This window comes from Salmo salar, chromosome 19 (genome assembly GCF_965601325.2).
Source record: "Salmo salar chromosome 19, fSalSal1, whole genome shotgun sequence".
Classification (NCBI taxonomy): Eukaryota; Metazoa; Chordata; class Actinopteri; order Salmoniformes; family Salmonidae; genus Salmo; species Salmo salar.
In genome coordinates this window covers 15,516,194-15,529,383 of record NC_138309.1, presented here as the reverse complement: position 1 = coordinate 15,529,383, position 13,190 = coordinate 15,516,194, and the positions used below count along the sequence as shown (strand labels likewise).

General features: G+C 41.5%; 2 protein-coding genes across 7 annotated transcripts in view; one reads left to right on the top strand and one right to left on the bottom strand.

The window, feature by feature from the left end:
• Positions 1-12,029, top strand: part of frrs1b (ferric-chelate reductase 1b) — a 25,532-nt gene extending 13,503 nt beyond the window's left edge. For 4 of the 5 annotated variants that reach the window (XM_082965497.1, NM_001173810.1, XM_082965498.1 and 1 more), the window contains 15 exon segments: positions 6,066-6,264; positions 6,627-6,781; positions 7,007-7,101; positions 7,303-7,456; positions 7,632-7,814; positions 8,006-8,104; positions 8,281-8,431; positions 8,868-8,981; positions 9,176-9,291; positions 9,488-9,574; positions 10,288-10,385; positions 10,505-10,563; positions 10,760-10,903; positions 11,463-11,530; positions 11,644-12,029. In XM_082965497.1, the coding sequence (XP_082821623.1) occupies positions 6,066-6,264; positions 6,627-6,781; positions 7,007-7,101; positions 7,303-7,456; positions 7,632-7,814; positions 8,006-8,104; positions 8,281-8,431; positions 8,868-8,981; positions 9,176-9,291; positions 9,488-9,574; positions 10,288-10,385; positions 10,505-10,563; positions 10,760-10,903; positions 11,463-11,530; positions 11,644-11,736 (1,815 nt within the window). In that variant the 3' untranslated portion in view covers positions 11,737-12,029. 5 annotated transcript variants of the gene reach the window in all.
• palmdb (palmdelphin b) overlaps positions 12,028-13,190 on the bottom strand; it is a 43,217-nt gene continuing 42,054 nt past the window's right edge. For both annotated transcript variants that reach the window (XM_014157393.3, XM_014157395.3), the window contains one exon: positions 12,028-13,190. In XM_014157393.3, the coding sequence (XP_014012868.3) occupies positions 13,110-13,190 (81 nt within the window). In that variant the 3' untranslated portion in view covers positions 12,028-13,109.

Genomic DNA, 13,190 nt, shown 5'->3' with positions numbered 1-13,190 from the left:
TTTTTATATTATTTATTTCACCTTTTATTTAACCAGGTAGGCCAGTTGAGAACAAGTTCTCATTTACAACTGCGACCTGGCCAAGATAAAGCAAAGCAGTCGACAAAAATAACACAGAGTTACACATAAACACATGTACAGTCAATAACACAATAGAAAAATCTATGTACAGTGTGTGCAAATGTAGGGAGGTAAGGCAACAAATAGGCCATGGAGGCGAAATAATTACAATTTAGCATTAACACTGGAGTTGTAGATGTGCAGCTGATGTGCAAGTAGAGATACTGGGGTGCAAAAGAGCAAGAGGATAAGTAACAATATGAGGATGAAGTAGTTGGGTGTTTTCTATTTACAGATTGGCTGTGTTCATTCAGGTACAGTGATCTGTAAGCTGCTCTGACAGCTGATGCTTAAAGTTAGAGAGGGAGATGTAAGACTCCAGCTTCAGTGATTTTTGCAATTCGTTCCAGTCATAGAACGCCACAGGATGTTTTTATGATGGTCAAGGGCAGTCAAGTCTAGGGTGAACCAAGGGCTATATCTGTCTTAATTCTGCTTCCTCCTGCATGCATTGCAGCCTGCCTCAGCCTCTCCACTGAGCTCCACATCACTGTCTGTCTCAGTAGCCTACTCTCTGTAAAGTTGGCTTCTTACTTCATCCTTCTAGCTGGCTAAGAAGTACTAGCCAGAGCCCTTCAACGTTACTGTGATAGAAGTATCTGCCATCAGATATCCACCTGACTGAAATATCTATACGCGACTATTTACTACTTGGGCACTCATTCTCCGAGAGTCGTTTTTTGTTTGTTTGGGATGTCTGTAGACACATCAGGAGTCGTGGGATGGTTTTAAAATGGCCTTTTATCTGGCATCTTGCAAAACACAGTCGTTTCTAGACTATTTGCCTATTGAGCCGACTGTGATCTAGAGTAGTTCGTTCCGCATTTCCCTTGACCTGTGCCGCGAGAGTGCGGAGTTAGCCGTTTAAGAGAGTGGTGAATGTGCTGCTAAAAAGGCAAATCCAGGGGATGCAGGCGAACATAACGAACAAACCACTGTTCATGAATCCACTCTTTCGCAAAGAGGCAGGCGCGATTAGAACTGTCAGATCAAAAATATGAGCATTCTGAGCTTTGATCAACGCTGGGAGCAATATTTAAATGTTGACCCGTAATTGATTTTCTTTATTTTGTACTTGTTACAGCCTGAATTCAAAATTGATTTAAAAAAAAGTTTTTTACCCATCTACACACAATACCCAATAATGATAAAGTAGTGCCTTGCGGTCAGAGGCCGAGCATTTGCCATACCAGGCAGTGATGCAACCGTCAGGATGCTCTCGATGGTGCAGCTGTAAAACCTTTTGAGGATCTGAGGACCATTGCCAAATCTTTTCAGTCTCCTGAGAGGGAATGGGTTTTGTCGTTCCCTCTTCACGACTGTCTTGGTGTGCTTGGATGATGTTAGTTTGTTGGTGATGTGGACGCCAAGGAACTTGAAGCTCTCAACCTGCTCCACTACAGCCCCATCGATGAGAATGGGGGCGTGCTCGGTCCTCCTTTTCCTGTATTCCACAATCATCTCCTTAGTCTTGGATCACGTTGAGGGAGAGGTTGTTGTCCTTGCACCACACAGTCAGATCTCTGACCTCCTCCCTATAGGCTGTCTCATCGTTGTCGGTGATCAGGCCTACCACTGTTGTCATCAACTTAATGATGGTGTTGGAGTTGAGCCTGGCCATGCAGTCATGAGTGAACAGAGAGTACAGGAGGGGACTGAGCAAGCACCCCTGAGGGGCCCCCGTGTTGAGGACCAGCGTGGCGGATGTGTTTTTACCTACCCTTACCACCTGGGGGCGGCCGGTCAGGAAGTCTAGGATCCCGTTGCAGAGGGACGAGTTTAGTCCCAGGGTCCTTAGCTTAGTGATGAGCTTTGAGGGCAATATGGTGTTGAACGCTGAGCTGTAGTCAATTAATAGCATTCTCACATAGGTGTTCCTTTTGTCCAGGTGGGAAAGGGCAGTGTGGAGTGCAATGGAGATTGCATATTCTGTAGATCTGTTGGTGCAGTATGCAAATTGGAGTGGGTCTAGTTGGGTTTCTGGGATAATGGTGTTGTGAGCCATGACCAGCCTTTCAAAGCATTTCATGGCTACAGACGTGAGTGCTACGGGTTGGTAGTCATTTAGGCAGGTTACCTTAGTATTCTTGGGCACAGGGACTATGGTGGTCTGCTTGAAACATGTTGGTATTACAGACTCCGACAGGGAGAGTTTGAAAATGTCAGTGAAGACACTTGTCAGTTGGTCAGCGCATGCTCGGATTAAACGTCCTGGTAATCCATCTGGCCCAGTGGCCTTTGTGAATGTTGGCCTGTTTAAAGGTCTTACTCACATCGGCTGCGGAGAGCGTGATCACAAAGTCATCTGGAAGAGCTGATGCTCTTATGCATGCTTCAGTGTTACTTGCCTCAAACCGAGCATAGAAGTTATTTAGCTCGTCTGGTAGGCTTGTCACTGGGTAGCTCTCGGCTGTGCTTCCCTTCGTAGTCTGTAATAGTTTGCAAGCCCTGCCACATATGACGAGCATCGGAGCCGGTGTAGTAGGATTCGATCTTAGTCCTGTATTGATGCTTTGCCTGTTTTGATGGTTCGTCGGAGGGCATAGCGGGATTTCTTATAAGCTCCTTGAAAGCGGCAGCTCTACCATTTACCTTAGTGCGAATTTTCCCTGTAATCCATGGCTTCTGGTTGGTGTCTGTACGTACGGTCACTGTGGGGGGGGCGTCCTCGATGCACTTATTGATAAAGCCAGTGACTGATGTGGTGTACTCCTCAATGCCATTGGAAGAATCCCGGAACATATTTCAGTCTGTGCTAGCAGAACAGTCCTGTAGTTTAGCATCTGCTTCATCTGACCACTTTTTTATAGACTGAGTCACTGGTGCTTTCTGCTTACATTTTTTTTCTTGTAAGCAGGAATCAGGAGGATAGCGTTATGGTCAGATGTGCCAAATGGAGGGCGAGGGAGAGCTTGGTACGCATCTGTGTGTGGAGTAAAGGTGGTCTAGAATTATTTTCCTTCAGGTTGCACATTTAACATGCTGATAGCAATTTGGTTAAACTGATTTAAGTTTCCCTGCATTAAAGTCACCAGCCACTAGGAGCGCTGCCTCTGGATGAGCGTTTTCCTGTTTGCTTTATGGCGGAATACAGCTCATTTAGTGCGTTTTTAATGCCAATCTCGCTCTGTGGTGGAATGTAGACAGCTATGAAAAATACAGATAAACTCTCTAGGTAGTTAGTGTGGTCTACAGCTTATCATGAGATACTCTACCTCAGGCAAGCAAAACCTTGAGACTTCCTTAGATATCGTGCACCAGCAGTTGTTTACACAAATGCATAGGCCCCTGCCCCATGTCTTACTAGTGGCTGCTGTTCTGTCTTGCTGATAGTGTATAACCCACCAGCTGTATGTTAATGTCGTCGTTCAGCCACGACTTGGTGAAACACAAGATATTACAGTTTTGAATATCCCATTTTGAAGGATATACGTGCTTTCAGTTCGCCCCATTTATTTTCCAGCAATTGAACGTTCGCTATCAGAACGGAAGGCAAGGGCAGATTAGTCACTCGTCGCCTGATCCTCGCAAGGCACCCTGATCTTTTGCCTCAATCTCAGTTTCCTTTTCCAGCAAATCACGGGGTTTGGGCCTAGTCGGGTGTCTGCAGTATATCCCTGGTGTCCGACTCATTGAAGAACTCCTCATCCAATTTGAGGTGAATAATCCCAGTTCTGATGTCCAGAAGCTCTTTTCAGTCATAAGAGACGGTAGCAGCAACATTATGTACAAAACAAGGTACGAACAATGCGAAAAAACAAACAAAATAGCAGGATTGGTTGAGAGCCGATAAGACAGCAGCCCTACCCTCCGGCACCATCATCTGTACACATAGGTTGACAATACACAGGTTGACACAAAATATGTCTCAATTCAGTTGTTTCAGAGTAAGAGCAATAAGAGCTACGACGCTAATGTTCTCTGGGTGTCACTGAGTAGACTGATACCCCATGTCATTGATCCACATCCATAGGTAAGGCTGTACAGTGAAATAAGTATGCCCCCAATGCAATTCTAAAGTATAATACATCCAATGTAATTTCAACAGATTTTTGTCAAATTAACAAATGATTGTCTTTTGTTGATTTTATATAACAACATTCCCACCTTGTTTAGCATGATCTATTCAATTATGGCGTAATTATACTATTTGTATTAATTTGCATTACTGTCGATGACGTACTTTTATTTAGAAAGCTAACCGCACAGTCCACTATTGTGGCTAATCCTTATTGTGGCTAGCTTCACATAGATGGGTCAGACCACCATTAATCAAATAAGAACTGTCTTATCAATTCGGGTTATTTTAGATGATTGCTAGCTAACTACATAGCTAGGTGTAAACTATAGCTACTGAAACAGATTGTCGTTTTGCTATGTTTTTGGGGAAGAACATTGTTTGCATCCATGCGCTAGCTAGCTTTTTTTAATGACCAGCATTGTGGGTGCGCGAGACAACTTTACCAGCATCATAGCATACGTATCGATGAATCGTTATGACATATGAAGTGTAATCAATGTGAAATAACTACCTAAAAAAAGTATGAACGTGTTAAATTAAAATGTTAAAATGTGACGTGCAGTCATATTCAGGTCCTGATTGGTCAACAAGCTTAATTGACACGTCAAATAGTGTTATTTGACACGCAAAGACCCAAACGGTGTTCCATAGAATGAGAAATCCTGGTTGAGAATGAAACGACTGAACAAATGAACAATGAAACAGCACAGCAAGTAAGTAAGTGAAATAAATAGGTTTTGATTATGTTTTACTGGTAATGGGGATATACGTAAATGCCAACAAAATATTATTTTTGTTCTGTGTTTGTGTGTGTGACATTTTTATTTAACTAGGCAAGTCAGTTAAGAACAAATTCCTATTTACAATGACGGCCTAACCCGGACGACGCTGGGCCAATTGGGCGCCACCCTATGGGACTCCCGATCACGGCCGGATGTGATACAGCCTGGATTCGAACCAGGGCCTGTAGTGACGCCTCTTGCACTGAGATGCAGTGCCTTAGACCGTTGCGTCCGTGTGTGTGTAACTATTTAACTGTACTAGAATGCTTAAAAGGCCATTAAAATGTTAAATATCGGTATATTTAAAAAAAATATTGTAAAGGAAAATATCGGTATCGGCCAGAAATCTCATATCGGTGCATCACTAAAACGAACCATGGCAGAGCTAGTGCCTACAAAATGACGCCATTACTATTTTTTCACAATGAGCTATCGATTTGCATTTATACAGTTAGAAATTCCTTGGCTTTTAAAGACTGCAAAAGGCATAATTGGCAGACCTTGAAAATCAAATGCCAGTGTAAGAGCAGTTATTGATATGACTGTGAGCGTGAACCAAACAAAGTAAGGTGAATGACTGCTTGCATATCTCCAACCACAATGGCTATTGTGGTGATGTTATAAATACTGGGGTAATCCTCCAGCATGATAGGTAACATTTGGGCTTAGATTAAGTAACATGTAGACAATCAAATCGGTGCAATAGCAGGAGTATAAGGGGAGACATTAGCCTAATTAGGCCTAATGGAATGCCCACACTGTGCAAGGATGGCGATAGGCCACATCCTCACACAACTGTAAATCGGAAGTCGACTAACATTTTCCTCTTCCCACTCTCTCTTTATGAAGCGCCATCAAATAAAGTCAATATGGTTTTTCCATCCTCTCTGGCGCCATACTGTAGGCCTATGTGTAAGCTATTGAGTAGACTAAGAATCATTTTGTCTTTTGTATAAAAAAAAAATATATATATATTTTTTTAAAGAAATTGTAAGCTAGCTGAGAAGCAGAATAAGCCTAGATCTACCCATGACCAAAAATGCCATTAGTCAGTTACAGTATGTTGTATGACCCTGAACTCTCATACAAACTCCATCTTCATAACCTTCATTATAACCTCCTGTCTTGTCTTGTCTTTCCAGATGCCGGGTCCACATCTCCTGTTAGTGGTGGTGGTGGCTGTGTGTTTAATAGAGACAGCCTCTGGCTTCGCCAATGGGAAAGTGTCTCAGGCGTGCGGAGATATGATACCACAGCATGGCCATGACTCCAGCTCTAAACCTGCTCCTTATAACATCACCGTGGACAATCCCACATTCAGCCCTGGTGACCATATCACAGGTAGCCTACTATATATTTGTTTCTGGTTTTATATAGGGATAGTGCTGTTCAATATCAACATTAGTGTTCACATCGGTGTAGATGTGCCCGAGTTAGCAAAATAGATAATTCTCATCTGTAATCCCTGGAATATTTCAAAGAGCATATTTAACTGAAAAAGTTTTGTATTCTAGAAACAATCTCCTGCCAGTGTGCTGTTGAGCAAGGCAATTAACCCCAAAACTGCTCCCGGGGGTGCTGCACTTTGTCTTACCCATTCCTCCTACCTCTCTGTGGGTGTGTGTATTTGTGTGTCTCGTGGTGGGGGGGGGGGGTTGGGACAATGGAAAATGTCTTGAGTTTTTTTATTTTTTTATTAACAGTGACTTTGCTGGTTGTTCCCACGTCTGGGAGCATCTCCTTCAAAGGTTTCCTGATTGAAGCGAGGGATGCTGAGAACCCGGACGGTCCTGCTGTTGGATCATTCAGCCTCCTCAACCCTTCTGAGTCACAGCTCCTACATTGTGGCCACACACAGGTAGAGATGATGTTACCCGACCTCAATTATATACTACATGATTGCTGGAAACACAAGCTAAGTATTGTAAAGCTCTGGCTGTCTGGAATTACTATCAACAACCTTCACCAGCCATATCATTAGTAAAACAGACAAGATGCTACTTGTCTCAGCCACACACCTCAATGGAGTTAGTACTGTGTAAGAGAAGTTTATTGTATGATACGCAACCCTGTCATTTTGAAGGGATCTGCAGTAAGCCACACCAGCAAATCCAAGAAGACAGAGATACAGGCCGTGTGGGAGGCTCCAAAAAAAACCCCAGCCGGTGTCCAATTTATGTGCGTAATTATCTCCTTTATTCTCATTATGCCAATCGCTAACTGTGATATTCTTCCATTCTATTGCTAATGTGTTGATGTTGTTGTACTGAATCAGAATGTCACTACTCACTATCAATACTGACAGCTATGTAAGTTGCTTTGGATAAAAATCTTCTGCTAAATGACATTATTATTATTATCATTATATTGTTGTTTCAGGGCCACAGTGGTGCAGAAGTATAAAGTCTACTGGGTGCAGATCCCAGGGCCGGTGGTGTCTCTGAATGGGGCGACTGGGGTTCCACCACCAAACCCCACCCCCACCACCACTACTACTGCTGTGACCACAACTCTGTCTGCACTGACCAGACCTGTGAGTCACTCACCACCAGGATTGTCTCTAAGTATAGACAGAAGAGACTGAGGATGAATCAGCATAATGTTTACACTGACCGACAGGCTGTGGATGATGATTATGTGTGGTGGTGATGATAGGTGATGGAGAATTTAACCCTCTCGCTCTTTTTCTCTCTCCCTCTCTTCCTCAGTTCAGCTCAGAGGGTTGTGGTAGGAGTAAGTCATGTCTGCGTGACCCTGTGGGATGTGACCCAGGCAGAGACCCCCTGTGCTTTTTCCTCTCCTTCACTCCAGAGGAGCGGACTGTGCTGTTTGAGCTCAGTGGACCAGCTGATGGATACCTGTCCTTCGCCTTGTCACTGGACAAATGGATGGTTGGTATGACCCCAGAAAGACTACCAAATAAGTATTCTATAACCACTTGGAGCTTGTGTGGACTTAAATGATATGCCAAATCTAGGGCTACTATCTGGGGTATTTCAATATGGCATATGCACAGTGAGATTTGTTTTATGAAGTCTTACAATATAATTATAACTCATTAGAGTTTTGTATTTATGTGTAGGGGAATGATGATGTATACCTGTGTGTGAGAGATGGGGACAGTGTGGACATCAATGCTGCTTATGTCTCTGGCCGAACTCACCCTGAATTGGCCTCTGAGGTATACACAATTTATGTTTTGCAAAGTTCTGATAAAAATATGAAATAATAGTTTTGTGAATGTTTGTTTTTGTGTTATTTGTTTGTTGCTCGTTTGTTTTAGATGGTTGTTTCATAGATTGACCTCTATAGTACCTAACTGATCTTTGACCTGTGACCTTTTTGTGTTCTCTCTAGAATGTTCTTTCAGACACAGCTTGGCAGCTGGCAGATGGGGTCATTCAGTGTCGCTTCCGTAGAGACATACTCCTCCCCCGTCAGATTGAGAGCAGGTTCAGCCTGGACCAGAGCTACTTCCTGTTCATAGCCCACGGGAGGGCTGAAGATGGTATGACCATGTGTCTTTATGTAATGCTTTTCCTATTTGTTTACCAACCTTTGGTCGTATACTATAGTCTCATACATATTATTGATTATTCCTATTGTGCCAGATATATTGTAGATGCTGGTACTGAACTTGACATCTACTGTGGTTAGATTAAACATTCCTGACCTCAACCCCTCATTGTTGACTCAGGTGTGGGCTAACCTGTGCTAAGTGTTTTGAACGAGCTCACTGCTGTTTTGTACGTGAGATTTCTGGTTTAAGCTGTGATTATCTAGTACAGTAGTCATACCCGCCATATGTGTGAATCACATGCCAATAATAAATCATTGGTAAATGGTTCCAACATCTATTTACCACAATGCTTAACTGGCAGTGCTGGATCTAGTGTTGGTGCCAGACATAGACATTTACATTATCTTCATCCATCCATCTTAAGGTGTGATCTATAGACATGACCGGCAGCCTCTGATATCCACTCATCAGACAGTCATCACAGGTCCCCCCAAGAATCTAGCTGGCTCCAGGTCTCCCCTGCTCATTAAGTTCCATGGTAAGCCTGTAGTTTACAGAAAGATAAGCCTTTTATGACCTGCTTTGTTTGAATAGGAAGTGTTGTAACAAAGACATACATTTCATTACTTAATATAACACGTGTTTAACACTTCAGTTCCATACACTTGTTTCAGTATACGTCTGGCGCATACAAACACAGAGAACGAGGTGTATATCCCTCTGTATCCCCAGGTGTGTTTATGCTTGTGGCCTGGATGACGACAGTGACCACAGGGGTCATCATCGCGCGCTACTTCAAACACGACTGGCCAGAAACAAGACTATTTGGACGCAGGCTATGGTTTCAGGTAAAGACTGTTTTATTTAAAGTGTTTTGTCTTGATTAAAATATTTTGTTAATTCTATTCTTGTTATCAGAGATGAGTTAGTGATGGATAATGCTCAAACCACCATCTTTCTAATTTCCTCCTGAAAACGAGTGTTATTTCAACCATATTTTCACCATGGTGATGATGATGTAGTATTTTGGGAATGTCTCTACAGGTGCACCGAGCCTTGATGACCCTGACCGTGCTCCTTACCTGTGTGGGATTCTCACTACCCTTCATCTACCGAGGTGGTTGGAGCAGGGTAAGACTGGAATACCTCCCTCGGTCATCACCACATGCTACACATCTGACAGTCAGTCACTCCATCTGTCTGTATTTCTGCCTGGCTGGCCATATATTGTGTCGTTATAATTTAGCTGCTTATGTGTGTGTGTCTTAGAATCAAATTTCTTTGAATGTCTGTCTTAGAACTGAATCATCACCACTCAGCTGTGTGTCATGTTCTCCCTCTTCTCTCATGCTGCCTCCTCCACCAAGCTGTCTGTCTGCCTTAGTCATTCTGGCCCTGCTGGACAGAGAAGGACAAGAGAGAGAGAATGTTGAGTGCTGTAGTGGAGCCAAGTAACCAATTATCACTGACTTACAAAGCTGAATAACTTGCATTCCGTCAGTGTGAGCATGTATGGGAGATCAATCATTTGTTGGAGTGACATTGATCGATGGTTGAAATTATCTGCACCTGTTTATCTTTTTAAGGAAGGCTTTTAATTTGTCAAATATTTGTCCACTTTGCTATATATATTTTATTTTGAGAGGCTGACTGTATCTTGTGTGCCAATTCAATTCCTGTTATTTACAGGGTCTTCTGTACCCTGGATCCATTGATTTCATCCTCTCGCTTATCTTTCTCTGTGGTGTTACTGCACTGTTGTTCAGAGGTTCCTGTAGTGTTGTTCACCTCTACTGTGTCTAATTCTGTAATGTAATACTGTTGCTCTGCGCTGTCTCCATCAGCATGCCGGCTCCCACCCTTACCTGGGCTGTACTGTCATGGCTCTATCTTTTATCCAGCCTATCATGGCCCTCCTCAGACCCGCCGCAGATTCCTCACGGTACAACCTAAAGCCCCCTACATGGATCAGTTTCTGAAATGCGCCAAACATGTTAGCTATCTATATTGTGTAGCAGGATCCAGTAATCAACTGTGCTGTATTTTACTGTCTTTCCACAGAAGGTACATATTCAACTGGATGCATTTGGGAACAGGCACTATTGCACGGGTACTTGCAGGTTAGAAATTCATCTTAATCCTGACATAACAATGTTGACATGATGAAGACGATTATTATCTTTATATACGGATAATGATGCCAACAATATGTCTAGTACAATGACTACAACAGCAACAATGGTGTATCCAAACCTGGTGGTTGCAACAACCTTCTCTACCCTGTCAATCATAACCCCAGTATCTCCCCTGTTGTAGTTGTGGCCATCTTCCTGGGTATTCAGCAGCAGGCCTTGCTTCTCCCTGGCCCCTGGTCCACTGGTGTCCTGGCAGGCTGCGTAGTCTGGGGAGTCCTGGTAGACCTGCTACTTGAGTTCCACAGTAAAGTAGTCATTGTAACAGGTTGGTTTCTTTTGATTTATTCAGGTAAATCTTTTTAAGAATAAATTACTCTTGACAATGACAACCTTCTCCAACCTGTTCTTTTCTTTCCCACTTCCTATCCTTTCCAACAATTGTTAACTTTTAATATATCCCTGGTTCTGGAACCGCTGAATTAGACCTTATAACAATGATTATTAAACAGTCAAATAATTGCAATGTTGTTTTGCTTGGAGGGAACAAATCAATTACACAGTCTGATTCCATTAAGCATAGAAGAGAATTGAAAACGGATTGTTTGGTGTGTGGGCAGGAATGCTAAGCAGGTTTAAATGTCAACAAAAAAACACTAGTCTTTATAACGACAGACTTGATGTGGGTATGTAAAATCATTTTTCACTTGTTGAGATGTCTTCCTTGATTACAGTAATACATATTTCTCTCACAGTAATGTGTGTATATAAGGTTTAAATATATATTAAATTGTTATTTTCAGGGATGTAGTAGTCACACAGAAAGCCAAATCTCTATGTATTCTATTGAATACTGGAACTCTGGTAAATCTCTAACCTCTGTACAGGGAGGACTCTTGCTGAGGACGAAGAAAAGATTCTGTGTACTCACTCGGATAGTGAGAGACAGCGAAAGGTAAGCTTGAAACAAATGTATAAACTATATATGTTTTGGATATATTTTTGAGAAGTTTTCTTTTATAATAAGTTTGTCCACACTGATTTTATTTTTACTCCAATTTCTTTCAGGTATCTCGATTCAAAAAGATTGTCTTGGCGGTGTTCCTCATGGGAAATGTTGGATTTTTGTCTGTTCTCCTAAACACCATAAGAAATGTGTGACTGGGAATCACATACTCCTTGTTAGGGGTCATTGTAGACAATAATAGTATAGATTATGTATCGTATTTTGTATTACTTAAGCCATGTTGCTCTTTTTTACACACTACTGCCATTGCCTTTTTAAGATTTCACTGAACATATTAAAACGTGTCCTTAAATGGTAAATGGATGAACAACATTTGTATTTAAGAACAAAATCTCTCTGCTTATTTGAATAAATATGTTACATCATCTTAAGAGACTCTTTATAAATCATTCCCCCTGTCATTAAAATAAAGACTTGAACAAATGTATTCATACGTGGTATTTATTGTTGCACTAATCTATTGAACACTTGCAGTAAGAATACAAGGAAAATCACCTGAAAAATAATGTAATAAAGTGGCCTCTCTCTTATTTTAGGTAATTTCCTTACACAATTTAAAATGCTAGCAAGCAATACTGGTGATTTTTGCAAAACAGTAACAAGTAAGCATACAAACATACTTAATGAAACAATGTCAATTATTTTTTGTTTCATGAACTCAATTATCAGCGTTAAATGGCAATTCTCAAAAAATGGAGCTTGTTTAATACTCTGCCTCAATAATTATTTAAAAGCAGAAACATTTTCCTTCTTTGAAAATTGTAAACATCTGACATTTGTAGGGAAATGCACAATATAGAAAAGTAATTTTTTTTATAAGCATTTTTTTTTACCATATCCCTTTTGATTCTGGAAATAGTATTTTATTTATTTTAAACATGGAATCCGTAATAAGGGGAAACAGCACCACTGGCTGCCCATCACCGTTGTTATTGTTTTTAAAATATCGCAAACAGATGTGGTGGTTTCACCATTAAGGATTCCAGCTTTAAGGGAATGTTAAAAATGTATTTCAATAAAACATGATTTCACATGGTGTATAATGTCCGTTCAACATATCTCAGTTTTCAGCTACTGATTGAATATATTTTTTGATACAAGTTACATGTTATAGTATTGTATCATACAGTATGTTATATGCCCACATCAATATTTCTGGAAAACACAGTACGAAAGTACAATAAATATAAGCTTCTTTCCTTTAGCAAGACAATACACCAAAATATGTTTTCAGATTTGCTCACATTAAAATTTCATAAAATGTTAGCATCTGTGGACTAAACATTACATTCATTTTACATTCAGGCATCTTGGCGGGCGAACACACACTACTATTTCCTGGCACTTCGACCAGAGAATCGATAACATTACAGAAGCAGCAAGTGTGGTTAAATGTCGCAACATGAAACAAACATGAGTTTGTAGCACTGCATTAAGTCTATTAACTCAGCTGAAAGTGGACAGACAATATTTTCACCAGTGACTGCAGGTTGTACCCTGTTGTTCTTCACTCGGCAAACTCCCCAGCCTCCCAGCGCAGCGCCAAGGCGCTCTTACGCCTTCCTCCGGCTCCATACACCTCAGGAAA